This window comes from Saccostrea cucullata, unplaced genomic scaffold, assembly GCF_032062105.1.
Source record: "Saccostrea cucullata isolate Sc308-1 unplaced genomic scaffold, CSIRO_AGI_Scuc_v1 ctg133, whole genome shotgun sequence".
Classification (NCBI taxonomy): Eukaryota; Metazoa; Mollusca; class Bivalvia; order Ostreida; family Ostreidae; genus Saccostrea; species Saccostrea cuccullata.
In genome coordinates, this window is record NW_026935574.1 from 112620 (window position 1) to 138106 (window position 25487).

The window sequence follows — 25487 nt, forward strand, 5'->3', positions numbered from 1 at the left end:
ATAAGTTCTCAATACCCTTAAGGCAAAACATGGAATATCAAGAGTATGCCATCAGCGAAATTCAAAAATGGGGAAAAAACTGCATCTTGTCAAAATAATGCAAACAAAGTAGCATTATCTGATATTTTCCTTTTAGATTATGATCACCACACGAATTCCCTATAATCAGTAAATAGTGATTATCACTGTAGTAGCTAAATATTCCGGTTTTTGTCATCTTTATTGAGATTTAATTTGTCTTATAGGGTTTCCCTTTGAGGTTCTTAATGAGATTTGTAGGTCATCAGAAAAAGTGCACTGTCTATGATTAAAAAAAAAATATTTTGACTCTTTTTTCTAAATTCTAAATTTTTTAGTAATTTGATATGATGTCACTCTTTTTATAGATTATGCTATGGGGAATAGTGCTAGATTGTCTGATCAATTTCACAAACAATGACAGTCATTATATCTACATTTTTTCTTGTTCTTTAACAGTACAGATAAATTGGACATTTTACATTTACATGCATGTAATGTTATGCAAACAAAAGTATAATAGTCAAAGAGAAACTATACTGCACTAACTTTAAGCTCATTGTGAGTGTATTCATTCAGGAAGGAAATGGTATTAAAATTTTCTTTTTATAAAGTTATGTGTTTCCTAGCTTATATTTAACACAAGCGTGTTTTATTTGTGAGTCTGGATCTTGTTGCCGATTTACATAATGTACTTATTATGAATGTCCTAATTCATACAGAACATTTCAAGTTCAGTCAACAGAGAAAAATGCAGGGATAATTCAACCAGAAAGGGAAAAATGGCCCCTATAGTATCAATGGTCATTTTACAACTGTTGATTGGTAGTAAGTTAATACCAGTATTTAATTTCTTTAAGATAAGTTCAACATTTTGAAAAAGCTATTTGGTTTTGCAATCACTGTATATATAAAAAGCGGATGTGACCGCGGTCGACAGGGGATACTTCTCCATGGTACCTGGCTCTGGGGCTATAAAACTTAGTCGAGCTCACTTTTGATCTCAGTCTCACTTTTATCAAAGGAAAAGTAAGACTGAGATTTGAGCTTGTATGCGTTTTATAGTCTGGTTTGTTCTTGATTTCTGTTTCAATGGACATTTTAGCTTAAAATAATTACTATGCGTTTTATCCATGTAATTTTTTATTGTTTATATACCGTAGTCCACTATTTATAATATACTGTACAGCATGAAATTAACTCGCGGAGTTAATATTCGCTATATTCGCGGGAAAAGAAATTCCGCGAATTCAACATACAGTGAATAATTCTTTAAAGATTTATATAAGGATAAATTGAAATTTTGTTATTATCTGTGATTAGATTCTTAAAATCTATTTCAAATTGTCTTTCCGTACACACAAAGGCAGTAATTTATCCGAGATGTAGACTGTCTTTACAATTTTGCGGGTGTATGGATCAATTACAAACACATAGTTGTTGATGTTTTTTTTCAAAGTTTGTTAATTGTTAAATTAATTTCTATAGCCAACGATTAATTTTGCCATCTAGTAGACGTTTGATGTAATTATTTATCAAAACATACTTGTTTAAATACACCCGTGCGTGTCACTCAGTCATTACCTTTAATCAAGGCAATTACTGGTAAACAGGGAAAAGACAATTAATTGATTTCAAATATTTGATTAAAAGTTCAACATTTTGACTACGATAGAATTTTTTTTCTGATTTGGACCTGGAAATAAATAAAAACCTTAATGCTGTAACATTGTTTTGACTTCAAATCGGGATCAGTCCAGTGTTTCGTTGTTATTATTCAATAGGGCTCATAATCGACCAAGTATGTAGACTTTACTTTCCTATCTGATATACGGGATATACATGTACATGTACAAATTTTGTAACATAGAGACGGAAAATATCAGTTCACATATTATATACCCAAAGAAAAAGGCTTGCAAGTACTTTTAAAAAAATGTATAATTTTTCCCTTCCGCGAATTCAAACGACCGCGATTTGCTGAAAATTGAACAAATCGCGATCTTTTCCGACCGCGATTTTAACCTTCTATACAGTACTCAAGGGCGGATCCAGAGGGGGGGTCCAGGGGGTCTGGACCCCCCCTTTTTCGCGGACCAAAAACATGTATACACCCCCCCCCCCCGCACCCCCCAAAAAAATTCAGAAATATAAATCAAGAAAAAAAGGAAAGAAAGAAAAAAAAGAAAAGAAATAGAAATAAATATTATGGTAAGCCACAGGGGCATCTTATCCACTCTGTTCTCTACTTCACATATAAAAATACACTCTGTTCTCTACTTCACATATGTATTTTTATATGTGAAGTAGAGAACAGAGTGGATAAGATGCCCCTGTGGTTCAAACACAAAACGGGGGGGGGGGGGGGGGGGGCTTTTCTTTTTAATTCTCAAGCCATGAATAGATATATAACATACAGATTGAGTACAAAATTTATAAGAAGCCCTGTGATCTGAACAAACTTTGTTTATCAAATATTCAGTTCATGAAAGGGTTAGGCAGTAGAACAAGCACTGCAGCTATTTCAGTTTTTTGCATATTTTTTATAAAACACATAGGGGCCTATTATACTATATTTATCACATAAACATCACGTTTCAAAACTACACGTGGGGGTGGTTATGTACGTGATTATCAATTTCATTAATTTTGATACAAATACCCCAAACTATGCTTAAACTCTCAAGTTTGTGAACGGCACGGTGTAGGGGAGGGGTCTACCATTGAGTTTTATCTTCAGAGAGAGTCAGCTATGTAACACAAATACATGTGGAAGGCTGGTTGTTACAATGTATCATGAACATTGGCTAACATATACATTTGTGTGCCAAAAGTGAAGATAATTTTATTTTTTCTTTATATATTTCATTGAAAACAATATTTTGTAAAATCGCTGGTATGACAACATTTGATTTTCTTGACAGATTTTATCAAAAATTTCTTGATAATCCAAGAAATTGTTGTAGTTTTAAAATCAATAGTTTTTATCTGATAAGCATTGATAATTTAAAAATATTGTAATTTAAGTGTGACATGAATTTTTAAGTCATGTACTCACAATGAATTATATAGTCAACATTGATCTTGAATTTTAGTGATGAACTATATTTTACTACATATTAAACGTGTAATGATCTTTTAAAGAAAGATAACTACACATTTTCTGGTTTAAGTACTGAAATAAATCATTAAATTGGACAAAAATTGACCATTTCACTATGATTTTACAAAATGTTGTATTCAATGAAATATAAAGAGAAAAAATAAAATTATCTTCACTTTTGGCATGCCACTGTACAGTAATATATTGACGGTGTGACCGTTGTAGCGAGCGCAGCTATATAGTACAAACTTTATGCTCTGAGTTCAAACACAAAACTGGGGGGGGGGGGCTTTTCTTTTTAATTCTCAAGCCATGAAGTAGACATTTTCTTTAGATCATTTACATGTACACAAACAAAGTGGGGTGAAAATTGGGAGCGGTAGATGTTGCAAACAGTACCTAATAGGTCAAAATGTTAGACCCCCCCTTTTACAAATTCCTGGATCCGCCTATGAGTACTAGTAATTAACGATGTCATAATATCTTTCTTTCACATAACATCTAGTTAGTCTGTATTTCACTTAATTTAAGTTTTAAGATTATACTGAAAATATTTCATTTTGAAATTGTATCAGATTCAGAAATCTTAAAACACATAATCAATTTAAAAATTGTTTACTGAACAAGGACATTTTCTACTTATTAATGATCATTTGAACATATTTGAAGGTAGAGAACTGTTTGCATTCGAGAAAATTTCTCCTGAGAAACTGAAATGGAAAGATGCTAAGACTTTCTGCGCAAATCAGAATTCAATGTTAACTGATCCTGACGTCATAACCAACATCGAGGAATACTGGACAGGAGCTTATTACGCCTCGTCTCAATGGATCCATATCATCGGTAATCTAAAAAAAAAAAGGAAATTGTTTGTCTCTTTTAGTTCTTATGTTGGATATTTTAAGACAGAAGAACTGAAATTGAGTAAAAAAAAACATTCTTAAGAATTTGAATATGATGCAAACTATATGTAAGTGCCTTAAATCAAAAATTTTATTTTCTACTGCAGGCTGCTTTGAGGATAGCTCTGTAAAAGCCGTAACTAATCGTAGTTCTATAATGAAGAACAATCCGAACATTGGGCTTTGTCAGTTGAAATGTTACCCGTTGGAGGCATTTGCAGTGAAGGTAATGGTATAATGAATTCACATTTTTTCAAATTTATCACAGCATACCCGAATGCTTGGTAAGATAAAGTAGAGGAACATATCGTTTCTTCCCCTTTTGATATCTGGTTGACCCTACTTTCTTTATTACATAATGTCATTGTATTTTAGCGCTGCATTTCATTTCCGGAAATATGCATAGCATTTCCGACATTTTTTGTTTCCATTTCCGACATTTTTTGTTTTCATTTCCGACATAATTTTGTTTTTATTTCCGGAATTTACCTGTGCGGCAATTCAATGTTTTCTAAGTAAATGAAAATGAAATTTTAAAAGTATTTATTACAAAATTTTGATAAAAAAAACGTCTACACATATATGCATACATGTAGCACTATGTCTAGGTGAACGAGTTCAATGAGCATAAACTTTTTCACCAAATCTAGTGAGCACTAAATTAAATGTCAGTGACAGCACCACACTTATGTCCAAGTCATTGATAGATTTACAAAACTCAGATAATGGATTTCAATGATTTATTTATGTTTTTTTCTTCAAAATTTTCATAAGTAAAGTATTCAGATCTGTTACTAAAAGTACTAAATATGTATTTGAAAAATGTCGGAAATGAAAGCTGTCATGAAGTTCTTTTGGATTTTGTGCAGGTAGTAGAGAAAACGATAAGCCGTAGAATAAACAAAACAAAATAAATTTATTTAAAAAAAAAGAAAATATCAAAACAAACGCACTCTCATGTACCCCCTCTCACAAAGAAATCAAAATATAACTCTAAATAAAAAACCAGATAATATTGACAATGAAATAAAGGATTTAACTTGAAACAAAAACAATTGGCAATAAATCAAATGCTGGTTTAACAAATCAGTTGTAATTATAAGAGAAAACAAACAAAGAAAGTTCAGCACTGTAGATTTTTCGCAGGAAAAAAAACTTTTAGTTAAATAATAATTGTAAATCTGAACTCCGTTTAAACTAAATGAACTTTTCAATGTTTTATTTCTTTAAAACTGAATTGGAAGTTTGGCTATTCAACTTCGTTGAAAAACAGTTACATCAACCATAACACCACTGGGCCTCCATAATACGAACACTGCGTTCTCTCTAGTTCCAGTCCTGGACTCACAGGTCTCCCACTGGATAACACTAAAATTCACTCCCCTCTATACTGCCATAACTGTCACCAATTCCACTACACACGCTGTCCGTGTACACCACAACTTCCGTCGTCAATGTGTTTTGGCCCCCGTCTCGACCAATGACTCAAATGCCTTCCTGAGGTCCTAAAACCCACTTCAGCCCCGGGTTTATACTCATAACCCCTCCGCACTGAAACAATAATTTCTTAGTCTAAAACCCATAAACAACTCAAACCGCAAACTGTATTAAAGGTACTTGGACACAGATTTGGGGGTAATTTTTTCTGTATAATATTACGACTTATATATTTTAATAGCATTTCACACAAAAATTAATTAAAAATCTTATTTCATTTAAAAGTTATTAAAACTTTAAATTTTTGGGGGGTTTGATTGACACATCCTTGTACTTTCACAAATTTTAAGTTTACTCTTAATACTTTGGGAAAGTGGCAATCTTGTTGTGTATAAATGAAAAATATTATTACTCTAATCCAGAAAAATCAGAGTAGACATGTTCGAAAGCAAAACAAACACACAATATATTCTCAGTCCGTGCAGTTGTGGTGAGCAGACTTTGACGGCTGAACGCACCCGGTGAATAGTAAACAATCAACAATAACAGAGCTCCTGCCCTGTTTACAAAAACTGTGAACATAACACGGGTGTGATCGATTTGCACACAAGATTTAGTTCGGAATGACAATACTTGTGAGGGAATTTTGCTTTGTAACATTTCTACTCTGAAAAAAAAATTATTTTTCTGGATTAAAGTTTTAATATTTCTCATTAATACACAAAAAGATTGGTACTTTACCGAAGGATTAAGAATAAAGTTAAAATTTGTGAAGGTGCGAGGATGTGTCAATCAAACCCGCCAAAAAATTTGAAGTTTTAATAATTTTTAAATGAAAAAAGATTTTTAATTAATTTTTATGTGAAATGCTTTTAAAATATATAATTCATGATATTATACAGAAAAAAATAACTTCAAATCTGTGTCCAAGTACCTTTAACATGCAGACATTACACCCGTAAATTTACTACAAAACCCACAGAATATTTACAAACGTAAATAGCTTACCGGCTGGAGAAAGAAATGCACATGTAGTAAATTACCGACTTCCTGGCTACCCGTTTTCCAGACTAACTTCTGGAATTCGCCATGAAACGTCGACTACACGACAAAATCAAAACATGGCCGCCTCTTGACAAACAGCCACGAATCTCCCTGACCAAACCGGTTATACTAAAAATAGCTTTATTTCGAACACTCTCAACTACGGAACCAAACTCGGGATATAATTACTCTATTTACACACAACAAAAAATACAAAAATTTGAAAAAAAAACTTAATTCAACTTCATCACAAAAGCAAAAAAATGTTTGAAATTAAAAAAAAATGTCGGAAATGAAAAGTTGATAATTACCAAAAATTCCGGAAATGAAATGCAGCCAATTTTTTATTTATTTGGGTCGCCCAGAGCAAAACATGGATTACATTGTAGATCACTTAATTTTCGTGACAACTTATTTTCGTGAGATAGTCATTAGCTCTTTACAAACGAGACAAAATTTTCACGGACTGTGTTTATTATTCTGTAAAGCCCATAGGAATACTTATATGCTCACGAGAATGCCTCGCGTAATAACTCGAAAATAAAGTTCATGCAAATAAAACGTGATTAACAGTAATAATACGGGAGGTGGGGGTATCATTTAGTGAGCTCACTGCTCACAGTACCTCTAGTTTTTCACACTGCATTCGACTACCTCCTGATCAAAATTTTGGGCTCAAGGGTGTTTCGGATTAATAGGGGGATGCTTACTCCTCGTAGATACCTGATCCCACCTATGGAAGTCCCAGGGGTCCGTGTTATATATATATGCACTGTTTTCAGATATGTATTGTTTGTATACTAGTGTAACCGAGCAGTAAGGCAGATGTTGTTTTCATAATTTATTAAGGAAATAAAGGAATTGATCTAAAATAAACAAAATACATAATAGGTCAAAATTACAGAAATTGTGAAAATAACATATGAGATAATTTACCTACAGTAAACGTTTAAGAAAATTGAACTCTAAGAAAAAATGTGTACTGTAAACAAATCAAATTGAAATTTTACAGACTCATTATAATTTCAGTAACAACTTTGAATGCAAAAATACAATAAAGTAAAAAGTTTGCAATCAAAATAATAACGTAAATCAAATCTTTAAATGGTAAGGAAACACATAATCAAATATAAAAGTTACATACCCTAAGATGCGTATGATGGACACTGGATTTTATTACCGGCCGCCAGGAGGCGGTCGGTTATTTGATATGAAAGTTTGAAGTCGTCGTGCGTTTCTGCGGAGTTGAAACAATTTATTAAATAAAAATATTTAACATTCATATTATAGAATATTAAACAAAGATTGTCTAAATGTTTAACAAAAAGCACAATAATCATAAAATTAAAATTTTAGAAATAATGGAGTAAATGTTTCATCCAATCCTGATTGCCAAACTGTGACATGAAAGAAGTGCGGAGAAAATTAACACGAGTGTTAGGCATAATCTAAAACAAAGACCTCGTTGGATATCAACAATTTTACTTTCTCTTTTTAAACAGGATTTGTTGTATTTATTTTAAAATGATGTGCATATTTATACATTTCAAATGGAAATTTTTCAAAAATATGATGAGATATTGATTTCCTAAAAGCGCAGAATCTTACAACATTTTGGCCCAGGAGGCTAGGATACTAGCACGTTTTACAATGTGCCAAGCATTTTCCCGCCACATCTCATCACCAAAAAACGGAGACTGACAGAGAAGAAATGTAGTGGTGGATCTAGAGGGAGTTGGGAAGGGGGTGGTGGTGAGCATCCTCTGCTGGAAGCGAGCGAGGAGCCCACATATTTGTTGCGTTTTTATTAAAGTAAAACTATCTATAGTTAGAGCTAAGTTTAAACTTTAGTTTTGTACTTTTTATGTAAAAACTATACATAGACATCAAACTTCCACCCGAGATCTATATATAGTTTGCTTATACATGTAATATTCATGAAGAAAATCGGCAATGTCGTAGGAAGTGATTCATGTCACGGAGATACTTAAACAGAAAAATATAAAAAAAATTTGAATCAACAGGTCACGCAAATTTCAGTTTCTATAATTACTTCGGAACAATTAATTTGTCTGCGGCCGATTTTTGACGCTTGCGTCAATATATGTTTCTTGTATACTTCTTTATTGAAAACGTAATACTGCTCTGACATACATTGGTAAAGCGCGGTAAATTTATACTTATAATGAAAATGTATTATTGGATGAAAAAATACGAAATAACCAATCAAATTAAAGAGCCAATGAAATCAAAGAATAAAACTTTACTCAGGCAACTCAATCCAGATGCGCAATAGAACTTTTTCACTTCTTTATTTCAGTCCAATAGATGTCTTTGTTTGAATGGTTTACCTCCTAAGGAAGGTTCTAGCTCATCTAATAATTGCCCAATTCAATGCAATGACACGCATACAGACGTATACCTACAAGACTGCGGGGGTGTTTCACACTACAATGTCTATAGAACAACCAGAACAGCAGAAAAATGTATGTATAGTAATGTAGACGTTTACAACGTACGCTTATACGAATTGGGAAATTCAATTGAGCTCTGGAGAAGAAATAAATGAATACTTTATGCCCCAGGTATATAGTAGTCAGAAAATTCTACAGTGTTATCGAAGATTCGAGGGTATTTAGATTTTGCAATGTTCGTCCGTTTATCAAATTTTTTGGCTATATCTTTTACATATGTATTCCTAGTGACAAGACCTTTCTTTGGGTACTAACATATTTGAGCTCCTGACCCTGGCATGAAAATTTTAGAATCTGACACACTTTTGCAAAATTTACTCACCTTTTTCATAACTTTTGAACAGTTGGTGCTATGGCTTTCCTTTTTCATATGTAAAATTTTTACATTTTGACCCTGTCAGTTTCACTAACTTTTACCTTTTTCTTGTGTACCATTAATTGTGACCCTTTTGCATTGAAATGGATTTTAACAAACTTTTAGAAAACATTAACATTGATCATAACCTTAAATTTCGAATGGTTTGTGTTTAGGCTTTTCCGGTATATCTATTGACACAAGTCCTTTCTGTATGTCCTTTTTGTATGTAACAACATTTTTTTCTCTTGACTTTGCATGGACCTTTGCCTCAAGTTGCCATACAACTTGTTTTTATTTTAATTGTCTCTACACAGAGTTTGATTAAGTATAGATCGCATGTTTTAGAGCATTTCCGGCAAAGCTCTAAGTTCCAATTTTCGGAGAGGCCTGATTTTGAGAAGTTGCGATTGGTTTCATTTATTTCTATTTTTATATATAAAGACAAAAGCGAATGACATAAAAACCACACAGATACAAATGTCAGGTGATAAGGTGTGTCCAAAACAAAGATGAAACAATTCAACCTGTTTTCTGCTTAAGAGGATTCAAAAAGACTTGTACGGAGCCGAGTAAGTAGAGAGTAATAATTAGAAGGAACTTAAATCATTTAATAGTAAATTATAACAGCAGAAATTTGTTATAAACTTTCAAGACTATTTTTACGATTTCTAGATGTGAATTAAGAATTTTCTAATCTATCTAGAATATGCGTTTATATGTACAAGCGTTGTCCCTGAATTCCCTGGACAACAACACATAAAACCCGATGTCAAACTCCTAAATGTAATCAGTTATCAATAACAGACATATTTATTTACCAAAATGGGGTAATTATATGTAATTGAAGCAATGTAATTTTTAAACAATGTTTGGGTAATGGAGAATATTACAAAAATGACTGAATTCTAAAGATAATGTGTATTACCCACGGTGTTTCTTCAAAGATCATCATTTAAACTAGAGGCTCTGTGAGCACTGAGCTGACTAAATGATACCTCCTGTCTCCCATTTGATTATAATGGCAAAGTTAATGTTTTGCTCTGGGAGACCTGAAATAAGTGTCAGATCAAATAGTTAAATAGGTGGTGCACAAAGGCATTATGTAATAAAGAATTAGTAAAATTATCATTAAATTTTATTCGGTGGATAAAAGATGGGTCCCCTTCAATGTTGTAGAAAAAAAATGGTCGTGTTCATGTTTTCCTTTGGGAAATCAAAAGATTTTGTGAAAGTTTATTAAATTTTATTCCGTGGTATAAGAGAAGTTGCGGTTGGGTACCCCAAAGCGTAACAGACGGACGGAAATCCCGATCACTATACTAGTATACCCTCCCACTTTTCAACGTTTTACATAGAAATATATTGGAAAAAACTTTTGAAATCCTCTTCTCAAGAGCCACTGGGCCAGGAAAGCCGAAATTTATGTGAAAGCATTATGGGGTAGTGTAGATTCTAAATTGATCAAGTCATAACCTCCAGGGGTAGGTCGTGGCCACAATAGAGAATAAAAGTTTGACATAGAAATATATAGAAAAATACTTAAAATCTTCTTCTCAAGAACCACTGGTCAGAAAAGCTGAAACCTATAAGAAAGCATCCTGGGGTAGTTTAAATTGTACATTGTCCAAATTATGACCTCTGGGGGTTGGGCGGGGCCACAATAGGGAGCCCAGATTTTACATTGAAATATATAGGAAAATTCTAAAATCACAGTGAATCAAAGTTTTACATACTAAGATAAAGGAAAAAAAAATCTTTAAAGATCTTCTTCTGAAGAACCACTGGGCCAGAGAAGCTGAAACTTAAGTAAAAGCATATTTTCAAATCATGACCCCCGGGAGTTGGGCGGGGATACAATAGGGAATCCAAGTTTTACATAGAAATATATTGGAAAAAAAAACTTTAAACATCTTTTCAAGAAACAAGGGGCCAGAAAAACTGAAACTTATGTGGTAATATTTACATTTTCAAATATTTTTGTGTCGTATATTTTCTCATGAACTACAATGGATAAGCATGAATATCTCCACTGTTACGTTTGTATACTTCATAATACCGTACTTGACGTTAAACAATATACCGGTAGTCAAAGTGCATTCTGTTTTTCTTTAAAAATGGCAGTTGAATGGCGTAACTTGTGGTATCTCGTCAGAAAAATAATGTGAATATGAGAAATGAATTTAATTTTTGAAGATTCATGAGGTATATAATTTAATTTTACTTGTAACACGTCATTTGACTGGATAAAGGATTTTATCCATTTTGTATAACATAACTTGCCTACGTCACAATGAGTTAAGTCAAAAACGTATTACTCCGCTTGACGTTACTTTTAAAATTTAATCAATGTGAAGCCTTATTCTGGGGGGAAAAATATCTCATTGTCTGCACTGAAATTAAATTATAAGGAATGAAGCTTATTTCAACTTATGTTATCCGATATAACAAAACTTGGGGCAGTTTACGCTTTTTTATAAACCGCTTCGCGGTTTATAAAGCGTAAACTGCCCCAAGTTATGTTATATCGGATAACATAAGTTGAAATAAGCTTCGTTCCTTAAATGAACTACGACGCTTCACGCTGGCATATTTATCATGAAGCGCTAACGCGCTTCATGAAATATACCGGTGTGAAGCGTCGTAGTTCATAACCTCAAGAATCTTCAAAAATTAAATTCATTTCTTAAGTATCCTGTGGTAGTGTAGATTTATAATTGTTCCATTCATGGCCCCTGGGGGGCTGGGCGGGGTCACACTAGGATTCCAAGCTTTACATAGAAATATAATATATGAAAACACTTAAAAAATCTTCTTCTCAAGAACCACTGGGCCAGGGAAGCTGTATCGTCGGACACCCAGGGCTGATTACGCTTCGTTCCTATCTTCATCAGGTATGGAGATATACAAAACATATATATATATATATATATATATATATAATATATATAAAAGCATTATATATATAGATTCTAAATTGTTCAAAATTCATTTTTGTGCTTCGTGGGGTACAAATGTCAAAATTTTACAAGACCATTTCTAAGACTTCAAAGCATTTTTAATTATATTCTCCCTCACTTTGTTCGTCCGAATATAAATTAATTATACTCTTTATTCTGTACTTATAAGTAATATTGAAAGAATAACCAACTCATAGATATGGAATGCTGCTCGTCAGAACGTTTATTACAACACATTCGTGTTCCAATTCAACATGTGTTGTTTGTAATAATTAAGGTCAAGATCTAGTAAATGAAAGGTGCCTACAGATTTATCAAACTTGAGAAATAAATACCTTTATTGATGCTTTACAACTTTAGCTTGGTCAAATAAGGTGTTTCGGGGCATGATTTGTAGATAAACAAGATGAAAAACTGTATTTTAAGCTGTCATTTTCAAAGAAAAATTAAGAAAACCAGTCATGAATATAGGAGTTTTTCTCATATTCGACAAAGGAAATGTATCCAGATTGCCTACAGTCTCTCAGAAAACGGTAATTAGTATGTTCATGGCCTCTTCTTTAAATCAATATCAAATTTAATATAGGTATTTGGTTTACTTTTCATATGATTTCAACTTGAATATCATGAAAATACAATTTTTTCTACATAATTCTGCTAAAGCCGTAAAGTACGGGAAAGAGAAAGTTGAAATTGATTATGACGTCATAAAGGATCTAGCACCAAAAAGTAGTCTCAAGTTATATACAAGATCTTGACCTTAAATGATATATACATACATATATATGTGTGTGTCTAATTTACTGGTTTCCATTGCTAATTCCTAATCATACGTTCTGTACGAGCGGTAGAGTACCTTTTTAGGCACGCGCCTGAAATTTATATGACCATGTCACGTGACATAAAAACCACACAGATCCACCACTCTGTCCACACAGGAAATACCCATAACGACAATAATAATAATTATATATATATATATATATATATATATATATATATATATATATATATATATATATATATATATATATATATATATATGATCAATTTTATGTATATAGAACTTATATATATATATATATATATATATATATATATAAAGTGTTTTAAAATAATCAATTGACGTTTTTACATATGTTGATTTTCTATTTTATTCGTATATTGGTACCCCTGCAAATGATGGGAGGGGAGGGGGGGAGGGGGCTGGCGTTTGGGTTATACAGGAATCAACTTATCAGTCCGTTTGTCTGTCTGCATGTGTAATCTTTTCCAGGCTATAACTTTGTAATAGAATCACTTGAAGGTCATGCTGATACAAAGATTGTTTATGATCTAAGAATGAGTTCTGGGATTAAACAATGGCATTTTGTCTATTCAAGGTCATTAATAAAACTATGAAAGATTTTCCGGGCTATGGCTTTGTTATTGAGATTCTTTGGAAGCTCGTGCTTAGTATACAGACTGTTTTTGAACAGAGAAAGTGTTCGATTTATTATTTTCAAGTAGTCATGTTTAAACTTTGTAAATCATATACCAACAAATATAATATATACACTTAGAAACATACAAAACTACGATAAGGGCTCAGTCCATGGAGCGTTGGGACAACCATCCTATGTAATATTTTGAATTAATGGTATTTTCTGAAGGTGATATTATTGTGCCATTTTATACATAGCTGCATCGTATAGTGGGACTTTAGAAACAACAGGATGGAAGAATTCTTTACGATTGTGTAAAGAAAAAGGGGCATATTTACTGGGAAACATAAGTATCAACAATGCATCAGCTGCGTGTAAGATCATCAATAATCCGCGGCCTGAATTTACCTGGATCGGGATTCTTAGACAACCAGTCCTTGTTGGCGGTGAAGGTACGTTAAAATAAAAAAATTATGTCCTTGATCAATTTATTAATGCATATGCAATGTGTATTTCATAGGAGGTTACAACCCCCCCCCCCCCAAAAAAAAGTAATTACATCTGAATCGATATTTATACATAAAATTTTTAATGGCCTTATACTTTTACCAATGAAGATGACTTTGAAGATATTATAGAGGGAAATGTTCTACAGTGTCAAAAATGTTCGAATGGACGATGTGATTTTACTAAAGACTGCAACGACAAGGCTTTTGCTGTATGTAAACAGGTACAGAAATGTTTGATTTACATAAGATGACTAATGAATCATATTTTTATTTATATCTCGATATATCCTAGTGAACTTGAAATAAGACCCATAGAGTCTGATACGTCTGTTCCTTTATTATTTTTTTTTTACTGACTATACATGTAAACGATAAAGGAAAATAGACAATTAAATTTTATGACATACGGTGCCTTCAGCTTTTCCTTCGGCAACTTTCCTTATTTATACAGTAATTATTCCACTATCACCTGATTTTGGTATTTACGTCTCCAACTTTATCTCTACCTAGTAGCGTGAGTTGAGCACGATCAAGAGCGAAACATGCTATATATCCACTGATAAGTTGATAGTACAGTTATTTCAACAGCTTGTTTAAAGCTGTCATTTCGTAAATTCTATATTCTTTAGAATGACTTTGTTATTTAATATATCCTATGACTAGATCAATATTTGGCGAATTTATTTCATACCAATTTTTACGTTATTATTTTACGCTGAATTTGATAACGAAATGTTGTCTTGCTAATCAATACAAAAAAATTACGGCGGGTGTGGTCGGTCAAGATGGCATGCTTAATCCTTGTAGGCACCTGATCCCACCTCTGGATTCCCAGGGCTCGTATATCATGTTTCCTTCACATTAAAAATTATATATGTTGAGATAGGCCACTGTTTGTATTATCTTTGTTTTATATTACAATCGTTGGGTAAGCGACGCGTCCTTCAGTTTTAATTGCTTTAATACCGGGTTTTAATTCCTCAGATACACTGTGTATACGTTTTAGATTGAATATTCTTTTATCTTTTATAAAGAATTCAGAAGAAGTATCCATGACCAAGTTTAGTACACAAACAGCAACAGAAAGTTACGCCGAGTCTGAGAGGTCGGATTTGAACAGTAAAATCATCACGTCCAACCAGTCAGGTAAAAAGTACAAACATTACACCTATTTCTTATTTGAATTACGTTTAATGTAGCGCTTATTAACGCTTCGGAAGTAAAACAAAACTCCACTGACTGCAGAATAATTATTGACTTATCGGTATTTATTATATCCTACATGAAATGTGCGTAAAAAAATCGAAGACTCCCTATTTATATTAAACAAATGAAAGATGAACGCTTTAAATTCATAGACGCCGGATGTAATTGAAAGGGGGGGGGGGGCTATTGGTCGGGACAGAATTTTATGTCAAAGTTTAGTATAGTCATATAAAGGAGAAGTTTTTAAAAACCTTGTCCCCAGAAACAGCAAATCAAAAAATTAATATGGAAGAATCTTCAGGTAGTCTAAATTAAATTTTACATCTTCCCGTTGAATAATAGAAAGTGCTCAAAACATTCTAAAAGAATACAATCTCCCATGCAGAGTTCATGTCGTTCGTTCCTCTCTCAGACATGTATCAGCCGATGGTAGAAAGCAAAAAAAAATGTAGAAAAAAGTATCTGATAGGTGATGACGAATGGAAGGGTCATAGCTACTCAGGTAAGCATCGTGGCGCCTTGCGACCGTTTCACTAACTATTCGCAAATCATAAACGTACTATTACCTATATCTAATAACGTATACCGTATACGAGCTTTTCACAAAACAAGTTTTAGACACAGCACTTACGATTCCCGCGTTAGGAACAGGTGAAGGTAAATTCGACACAAAGCAGACGAACGTAGACAAACCATGGTATAGAGGACAGTATCAATCTGTTGGTGGATCTGCTGATCGAGCGAAGTACCATTATTCAAGAGAAATTCGGCCCGTCTCTCACCATTCATTCTAAACAGAGAGAGTGGCTGGAAATTACAGAAAGGTATACATGTAGTAATTATGATCTTTCTTGGGATACCAGGAGGAAGCTGTGAGCTGTCAATATCGAAAACTGTTGCTCTCATTTTCCATATAAATATATACTAAGGCTACAGAACATGAATATAGTTTAATGGTCAATATCAAAGAAGCTGAACACATTTTCAAACCAATTGCTTGATTCTATTAAAATTCATACGAATTTATTAATGTGTGATGTTTTCACTCAGAGTCCAATATTTCTGCTCCTCTTGTATCAGGAATGTCAAAGACATGAAAAAGAAAAGGCAGGACATACAGAGCCACACAAAGAAAAAGGCAGCTAATTGGTATACTGTCGTAAAATACTATTGTAAATTTTAAAACCCTCGGGTCATAACGTAAATGTAAAACAATTTATATTAAGATATAGGAATAATTTCAGGGCTAAAAAATGAATATTATACCAAAATATCCACTTGTTCATTGGACAAGTTGGCTACAAATGCTACTTGACAGTAAGAGTGCATTTTTAGTTTTATTATAGTGAGCGCTGCGACAGCGAAGACAAGCAACACTCACAAAGCGAGCTTAATAGACTAACGTGTAATTCATTTTAAAACATACAATTTACCAAGAATAATTGTTCTTTATCACGATACGTTTCTATTTTTTATTTTCACGAAGCTTAAAAGGAACAAAAAATATTTTCATTTATACTCTACAACGTTTTCATTTAAGAAATAAGATATCATTTTTAGAATTTCATTGAGATATGACATGAAGTCGGTCAACTGATCAAATTCTATAACGCTCTTTATTTGCTTTCCATCTGCAAGAAAATTTGGATCAGGTGACCAACTGCATGTCACTGAAAATTGAATTTCAATTTCATAATCATTGTTATATATATAAAATAATAAAATATCTGGTTACTGTCTTGAAATATAAGCGATATTTGGGCGAGGGTAAGAAAACGTGATAGAGGGCAAGGCTTGCTGAGCCCTCTCACTTTTTTGACGCCCAAATATCGCTTATATTTTTAAACTTGCAATAGTTAAATTCAGTCAATCAAGTTTTACATTGTAAAACAAAATTTTTAGTAATTTGACATGGTGGTGTCACACTTTGTATAGATTATTCTGTGGTGAATAGTGCTAGATTGTTAAACAAAATCACATTATCTGATATTTTCATGGTGATTATCACTGTAGTAGCTAAAATTTTAGCAAAAGATGCTTTTCAATTAATCAATAGATTATTCTGTGGTGAATAGTGCTAGATTGTTAGTTTTGAGAACTACAAGACCACTTTTCAAGAAAATGGCATATAAAACGTTTCAAAAAGGTTTTTTGCTATATGATCATTGAAATATATATTAAAATTCAACATATTATGATGTTAAAAAAAACACATGTCCCTTATATTTTTATCCAATTACTGATTGTTTTTAAAACTCATTTTTTGTATGACCCTTTGTATAATGGAATATGGCAGATCCTGTGATTTCCTAGACTTGTTTCTTCTCTCTGGAAGGCTTTTTTTTTCAAGTTTGGAAAATAACCCAAGTTAAAGGGTGAAAAATGTGGCGAATATTGTTGGTGTGAAAAACATTAACTTCCTGTTTATCCCCAAAAACGCCTTTACTCATTAAGGAGTGTGGGTTTGAAGGCTAGCATAGAAAAATTTAATGTAGTGGATTCCTGATTCTGGTTCCTTCCTTACATAGAGTAAACCTTTTAGACTTTTTTGTAAAAGAATTGCATTCTAGAGTGTCCAGATATTAAACTAATTAAACTACCTTTCCGAATAAGAATTCAAACAACAAGACCACTAATGATTAAGAAAATGGCATATAAAACTGTCTTTGTCTTCTAGCAATTTTTTGCCTTTTTTTAAAGATCCTTGCTGTTTTTGTCAAGTAAACTTTATTTTGTTTTGAGACAATGGATTCAAGTTTCCTTATCTGTTTGAATTTCAGACAAACATGGATAACTACAATTTCTGATTAAAAAAAAATACAGTAATTATTTTGATATTCTTGCACGCTGTCGTTTCCGCTCATTTTCAAAACGTAGGGTGACCATTGATTACTAAGCATTTTTTTTACTGGCAAATGTTTCTTTAAAATAGTGTAAAATACCCCAAAATTGATGTCTATCAAATTTGCTATATGTCTTAATGTTAATCAAACATCATCAGTAATGATGTGTTGAATTTTGGCAAAAATAACATTGGTTGTTGCAAGTCCTTGTCGCCAAGGACGATACCCATTTTCGATGACTATTATAATATTATTGTTCATTGAAATCCACCTGCTTAAGTGTCTGTATAACAGACATTGGTTGCTGTAAATTACACAAATTTCAGTGAATATTTCTTTGGGTGGCTTACCAAGTTTTACAGCAGCTTTAATGTAGCGTTTAATTTCATTCTACTTTCCTGTTTCTTTACCATTCATTTTTAATGCATTGTCTCGAATAGCCCTTGTTTTCCAGCTTCTCACAATGAAAATATGAGATGAAAAATGGTCACATCAACTGATATGAATTCTTTAAAGATCAATCATGAGAAAAAGTCAAATTTAATGTCATATGATTTCCGTGTTGTTCTTCATGGAGTTCAGAACATTATTTAATGAATAGCCCTCGTATCTACATTTTTTCTTTGGTTTTTGTAAAGCATATCTGGTTCATGATAGATGTACATGTAATATATGCAAATACATGTTTTGAAAAGTATAACAGTGAATGAGAAACTACTGCGCTAACTTTAAGCTCATTGTCAGTGTATTCATTCAGGAAGGAAATGGTATTGAAGTTTTTTTTAAAAGTTAAATGTTTCCTAGCTTATATTTAACACAGGAGTGTTTTATTTGTGAGTGTTGATCTTGTCGATTTACATAATGTACTTATTATGACTGGCTTGATTTATCCAGGACATTTCAAGTTTATACAACAGAGAAAATACAGGGATATTGCAACCAGAAACGGAAAAATGACAACTATAGTCTCAATGGTCGTTTTACATCTATTGATTGGTAGTAAGTTAATATATCAGTATTTACTTTCTTTATGATAAGTTCCACATTTAAAAAAGCGAATTGGTTTTGCAGTCACTGTATATAAAAAGAATAACCAAAGTATGTCCATAAGTTATATTTACAGTACTTTCATTCTCGTAAAAATATCACAATCTTCGTAAACTCACGAAAATTTCTCGATGTGAATATTTAATTAACTAAAGAATATTTCTCTATGTGAACATATATTTTTATTGTGTATATACGATATAGAATGTTTTCATAAGAAAAAAAGGGAAGATAACAACGAACAATGGTAGCAAAAAAAAAAGAAAGAAATTTTTTGAAAATTTCAGGGTTATGATCAGGTCCCTATGAGGAGTAAACATATCCTGTCGATCGGTCACACCGCCTTAAACCACTATGGAATGATCAAGAAGACAAAATGATTCTTAGTCAATTTTGGTATGAAAACAAAAGCCCAAAATTAAACTGAAATATTTCAATTAAAATTGTAGTACATATTATAGAATTCACGAATTGTTGTCTTTAAACGAGGTTGTTAAAAGATCCATCTAACATAATCTTTTCCTGTCAGTAGTCTGCATCCGTTTAAAAATTGATCGTGCATGTGTGCTTTAGTGAACACATGATACTGGATAATTTTCTACATAAATAAGGAAGTTAACGAAGGAAAGCACAAAGTCATTATTTTTCGTATAGTTTTGTTGTCAATTGACAATTATTGCTTGAAGTCAGAAAAACAGACGTAGTACACAAGTGCAAATATTTTTAGTCATAGATAAATTTCAAACTGACCATTCACGAAAGATATCCAGAAAAAGTTGTCTTACATTATCTTATACCAAAGAATTGTCTTTAATTTTTGATAATGAAGTAACCAATGTGTATTTTGAACCTTTTATAAGACGCAAATTTTATTATTTCAGATTTCATAAAATATCCGAGAAATTAGCGCAATAATGACAATTTATACACTTTTGTATGATTTGAAGAAAATAATGAACATAATAATTTTACTTTTGACTGATTTTCAGTTTGTCCTGATTTGTATTGTTTCAAAAGACCTTTAAGCTTAAAGTGATTACTGTGCGTTATATCCATTTGAATGTTATTGATTATACATGTACTTTAGTCCACTTTTTATAATATAATTACTGATGCCACTATATCTTTCTTTTACATAACTATTATTTAGTCTGTACTTCACGTAACAAGTTTTAATTATGCTGAAAATGTTTCATTCTGAAATCGTATCAGAAATGTTAAAACACACAAATCAGTGTTTACTGAACTTGGACAAACAGATACTAACTTAAACAAAGTTTCATTCTGACAATACCCATGTATTACTTAATAATGATCATTTAACCACCTTCGAAGGTAGAGAACTGTTTGCATTCGAGAAAATTTCCACTAAGAAACTGATCATGAAACACTTCTGCAGAAAACAGAACAGTTTCAAGATCAAAAGTCCATAAAACAGTACAAAATAGGACAGCAGAGCTTATTACACCCCATCTCATTGGATCCATATCATTGGTAATAAAAAGAAATAAAATTAAACTTGGTACTTGTTGGTCTTTTTTAACTTATGTTGAAAACTGGAATATAGAATAATTGAAATTGAGAAGAAAAAAACATTCTTGAGAATTTGAATATGATACAATGAATATATAAGTGCATAGAATCAGTAATTTAATTTTTTTTTCTTAAGGCTGTTTTAAGGATAGATCTGTGGAAGCCGTAACTAATGGTAGATATGTGATGAAGAGCAATCCGAACATTGGGCTTTGTCAGTTGAAATGTTACCCTTTGGAGGCATTTGCGGTGAAGGTATAATTAATTCACATTTTTCAAAATCACAGTATACCCGAAATGATGACTTTAACAAGATTGCTGAAATTCTTGTTTACTATCTTTAACATTTTTGTGCGCCTCCATTTAATTAAACTTTTTTTAGAAATTGTTCATATGTAAATCATGCTTTATCGTAGAATCACTTAATTTTGGCGACAACCTATATGCAGGTGATGAAGGGATATAGCTGCATAAGTAAGGGATGGTTACTGTGAGTTCCATTTGATTTTTATTAGTTATTCCGTAGTCCACTTTTTATGATATAATTAAAATAAAATTCTCACGAACTGTGTTAATTATTTCATAAAACTTCTAGTTAGTTTAATAATATGCTCCTAGAAAGTTTTAATAAATGCTGAAAATAAAGTTCATCCAACTGAAATCGTTTCGGATATGTAATAATTCAATTTTTTTTTTTACTGAACATGGACAAATAGATATTTAAACAACCTTTCGTTATCAACTCTTTAATGATCATTTGAACACCTTTGAAGGTAGAGAACTGTTTGCATTCGAGAACATTTCTCCTAAGAAACTGAACTGGAAAAATGCTAAGGATTTGCAGTGTTCGCAGATATGTATTGTTAGTAGATTTTCTCGAGACTAATCGCTGTTCTTCACCATTTCCACTTCTTTATTTCAGTTCAATAGATGTCTTTGTTTGAATGGTTTACCTCCAAAAGACTGGATTCATATAACAATTGGTCAATTCAATGCAAAAAATAAAAATTGGAAATTGTTGGTCCTTTTTACTTCTTATGTTGAAAATTTGAAAAAGAATTGACATTGAGAAGAAAAACATTCCTGAGATTATGAACATGATACAAAGAATATGTAACTGCATAAAATCAGTAATTTAATTTTTCTTCAGGCTGTTTTGAGGATAGCTCTTTAGAAGCCGTAACTAATCGTAGTTCTGTGATGAAGAAAAACCCGAACATTGGGCTTTATCAGTTGATATGTTACACTGGAGGTATTGACACACTTTTGTGAATCTTGGTTATAACATCTGAACTGTGGTGCTAGGGCTTTCTTATCTCACCTGTATATTCATTGTGTCAAGATTTTTCCATGAATGTAACTTTTTGACATTCTGACCTTGTCGTTAGAGTTTGACCCACTTTTTCCTTGGCTATAAGTTTTGAAAAATTGAAACTAGGGTTTTCATATTTCACAGGAATATTTCTTAAGAGAAGACCTTCCTTTGGATATCAACAATTTTTACCTAGACCACAGAGTTTAACCTACTTAAAACATTAATATTGCCATTAATATCTGCGAAAGAGGATTTAAAAAGACTTGTACGGAGACGAGTAAGTAGAGAGAACTTAATTCTTATATCGTCATCTTAACGTTAATTATAACAGACTACTCTTACAAATTTCTATATAAATTTTAAATGAATTTTCTAATCTATCTAATATATGTGCAAGCGTTGTCCCTGAATTGCCTGGACAACAACACATGAAACCCGGTGTCACAAATTAATGAAACTCATAAATGTATTCAATCATCAATAACGGAAATATTTATTTACCAAAACGGAGAAATTACATGAAATGAAAGCAATATAAATTTTAAACAATGTTTGGGTAATGGAGAATATGCTTACAAAAATGTATCTGAATTCTTAAGATAATGTGTATTTACCCACGGTGTTTCTTCAAAGATCATCAATCATAAAATAGAGATACTGTGAGCACTGAGCTGACTAAATGACACCCAATCTTCCATTTGAATATAATGGCAAATTAAATTTTAAGATTTTGTGAAACTTTAAGTCTCATTAAATTTTATTCCTTGGTATAAGAGAAGTTACGGTTGAGTACCCCAAAAACCTAAGAGACGGACGGACATCCCGATCACTATACTAGTATACCCTCCAACTTTTCAAGCGGGGATATAATCATAATTAATCATATTATGCAGGGAAAATAATTAAATCTTTAATATTTTTCAGGAATGCAAATCAAAGAGCCACTACTGATTGAAAATTGATGAACAAATATATTTTATGATAAAAAAGTAATAGGAATCCACTATCCAGGCATTTAGAGAAAATTGCATGTTTTCCATACATATTCAACACTTTATTTTTGTAGCTAACCTGAGCCGAAGGCTAAAATGAGCTTTTCGATCACATTTTGTTCGTCGTCTCTTCGTTCGTCTGTAATCTTTTTACATTTTGGACTTGTAAATTGTTCAAATCATGGGGGTAGGGTCACAATAGGGAACCCAGGTTTTACATTGAAATATATATAGGAATTAAAAGGAAATATTCTCAGGAACTACTGGTCCAGAAAAGCTGAGACTTATGCGAAAGCATCGTGGGATAGTGTAGTCAATAGTGGTCAAAGCTATTCAGGTGAGCGATGTGGCCCATGGGCCTCTTGTTTTATTTAGTTTATTTGTTATAAAACAAATAATTATTGAAAAAATATTTGTAATATCGTTGTTAGATATCACAGCTCACTTAGAAGCTCGTGCTAATTACACAGACTGTTTTCGAACCGAGAATGTGTCCGATTTATTATTTTCATGTGATCATGTTTAAAGTGAATTATAAACCAACACATATAATATTTACACACAGAAACATACAAAAGATTGATATTTCTTTAAAAGATGAGGACTTAGTCCATGAAACTTTGGGACAACCATCGTATGCAATTGTGAATTAATGGTATTTTTTTAAGGTGATTTTGATAGTGCCATTTTATATATAGCTGCATCGTACTGGTATACTGGAAATTCAGAAACAACAGGATGGAAGAAGTCTTTACAACTCTGTAAAGAAAAAGGGGCTTATTTACTGGGAAACATAAGTATCAACGATGCATCAGCCGCGTGTAAGATCATCAATAATATTAATTTTTTTCTTAATTTTACCTAGATCGGGATTCTTAGACAACCAGTTCTTGTTAGCGGTGAAGGTATGTTCTGAAATTGAGACGTATATGTCCTTGATCAAATTATTTTATGCATGTGCACTCTGCTATTTCAAAATAGGATAAAAACATTTTTATATGTGAATCGATATGTATTCATGTAAAATCATTAATGACTTATCCTTTTTGAAGATGAATATAAAGGTTTTACAGAAGAAAATTTTCTAAAGTGTGAAAAGTGTTCGAATGGATCATGTGAGTTTGCTACAGACTGCAAAGGCGGGGCTTTTGCTGTATGTAAACAGGTACAGAAATGTTTGAATTGCATAAAATGATTAAACTGGATCATATTTTCATTGATATGTCTACTCGATGTATCCCAGTGAACTTAAAACAAGACCCATATAGTCTGTTTCATATCATTTGTTTTAGTGACTAAGACGATAAAGGAAAACTGACAACTACTACCGTATATACTACTTTTCCTCCGTCAGATTTCCTCATTTATACAGTAATATTCCACAATCACCTGATTTTGGTGTTTTCAACTTTATCTCGACCCAAGAGCTTGCGTTGAGTAAGATCAAGAGAAAGACATATAATTTTATGTTACAGTATTTCAACACCTTGTTTAAAGCCGTCATTTCGTAAATTCTATCTTCTTTATATTGCCTTTGTTAGTTAATATATCCGATCATTGGATCAATATTTGGCAAACTTGTTTCATACCAATTTTTACGCCTTTGTTTTATGCTGAATTTGACAATAAAATGTTCCATCTATCTAATCAATACAAAGATTTTACGGCGGGTGTGGCCGGTGTCAACAGGGGATGCTTACTCCTCGTATGTACCTGATTCATGGGATCCCGTGGCTGATACATTATGTCTCCTTCACATTTTTAAAAAATATATAATCATGCGTGGGGTAAGAGATGCGGCCTTCAGGTTTAAACATTGATCTATAATTGCTTTAGTACCTGGTTTTCATTCCTAAAATGTCCCGTGGGGATCCGGGTTAGAATAGGTCCTCAGTACCCCTTGCTTGTCGTAAAAGGCGACTAAATGGGGCGGTCCTTCGGATGAGACCGTATAAACCGAGGCCCCGGATCACAGCAGGTGTGGCACGATAAAGATCCCTCCCTGCTCAAAGGCCGTAAGTGCCGAGCATAGGCCTAAATTTGCAGCCCTTCACCGGCAATGGTGACTTCTCCATATCAGTGAAATATTCTGGAGAGGGACGTTAAACAGTATACAATCAATCATAATTCCTAAAATACACTACATGTATTATAAATGTAAATACGTTTTAGATGGAACATTCTTTTATCTTTCATAAAGAATTCAGATGAAGTACCCATGACCAAGGATAGTATACAAACAGCAACTGAAAGTTACGAGGAGTCTGATAGGTCGGATTTGAACAGTACAAACATCACATCTAACCAATCAGGTAGAAAGTACAA

General features: G+C 32.5%; 1 protein-coding gene across 4 annotated transcripts; it reads left to right on the forward strand.

The window, feature by feature from the left end:
• Positions 1–761: 761 nt before the first annotated feature.
• LOC134243310 (uncharacterized) lies at positions 762–25457 on the forward strand. Of its 4 annotated transcripts, none has more exons than XM_062725562.1 (11): positions 762–846; positions 3791–3964; positions 4131–4249; positions 8825–8994; positions 9808–9905; positions 13975–14169; positions 14335–14447; positions 15261–16581; positions 16779–16837; positions 19170–19274; positions 21629–21695. In XM_062725562.1, exons 1-8 carry the CDS (start codon positions 801–803, stop codon positions 15423–15425), a joined length of 1080 nt encoding a protein of 359 aa, XP_062581546.1. In that variant the 5' UTR covers positions 762–800; the 3' UTR covers positions 15426–16581; positions 16779–16837; positions 19170–19274; positions 21629–21695. The 4 variants fall into 4 exon arrangements, with proteins under 4 accessions (XP_062581546.1, XP_062581547.1, XP_062581548.1 ...); XM_062725563.1 differs by lacking the exon at positions 21629–21695 and adding an exon at positions 20658–20709; XM_062725564.1 differs by lacking the exons at positions 16779–16837; positions 21629–21695 and adding an exon at positions 20658–20709.
• The last annotated feature ends 30 nt before the right edge of the window (positions 25458–25487 follow it).

What these genes read in the sequence shown, in the direction of transcription:
- LOC134243310 (XM_062725562.1), top strand. Translation starts at nt 801, where the DNA reads ATGGCCCCTATAGTATCAATGGTCATTTTACAACTGTTGATTGGTA. An exon ending in TGGAGGCATTTGCAGTGAAG is followed by an intron (nt 4,250 to 8,824) that starts GTAATGGTATAA and finishes TCTTTATTTCAG; the next exon opens with TCCAATAGATGTCTTTGTTT. An exon ending in CTTTTGCTGTATGTAAACAG is followed by an intron (nt 14,448 to 15,260) that starts GTACAGAAATGT and finishes TCTTTTATAAAG; the next exon opens with AATTCAGAAGAAGTATCCAT.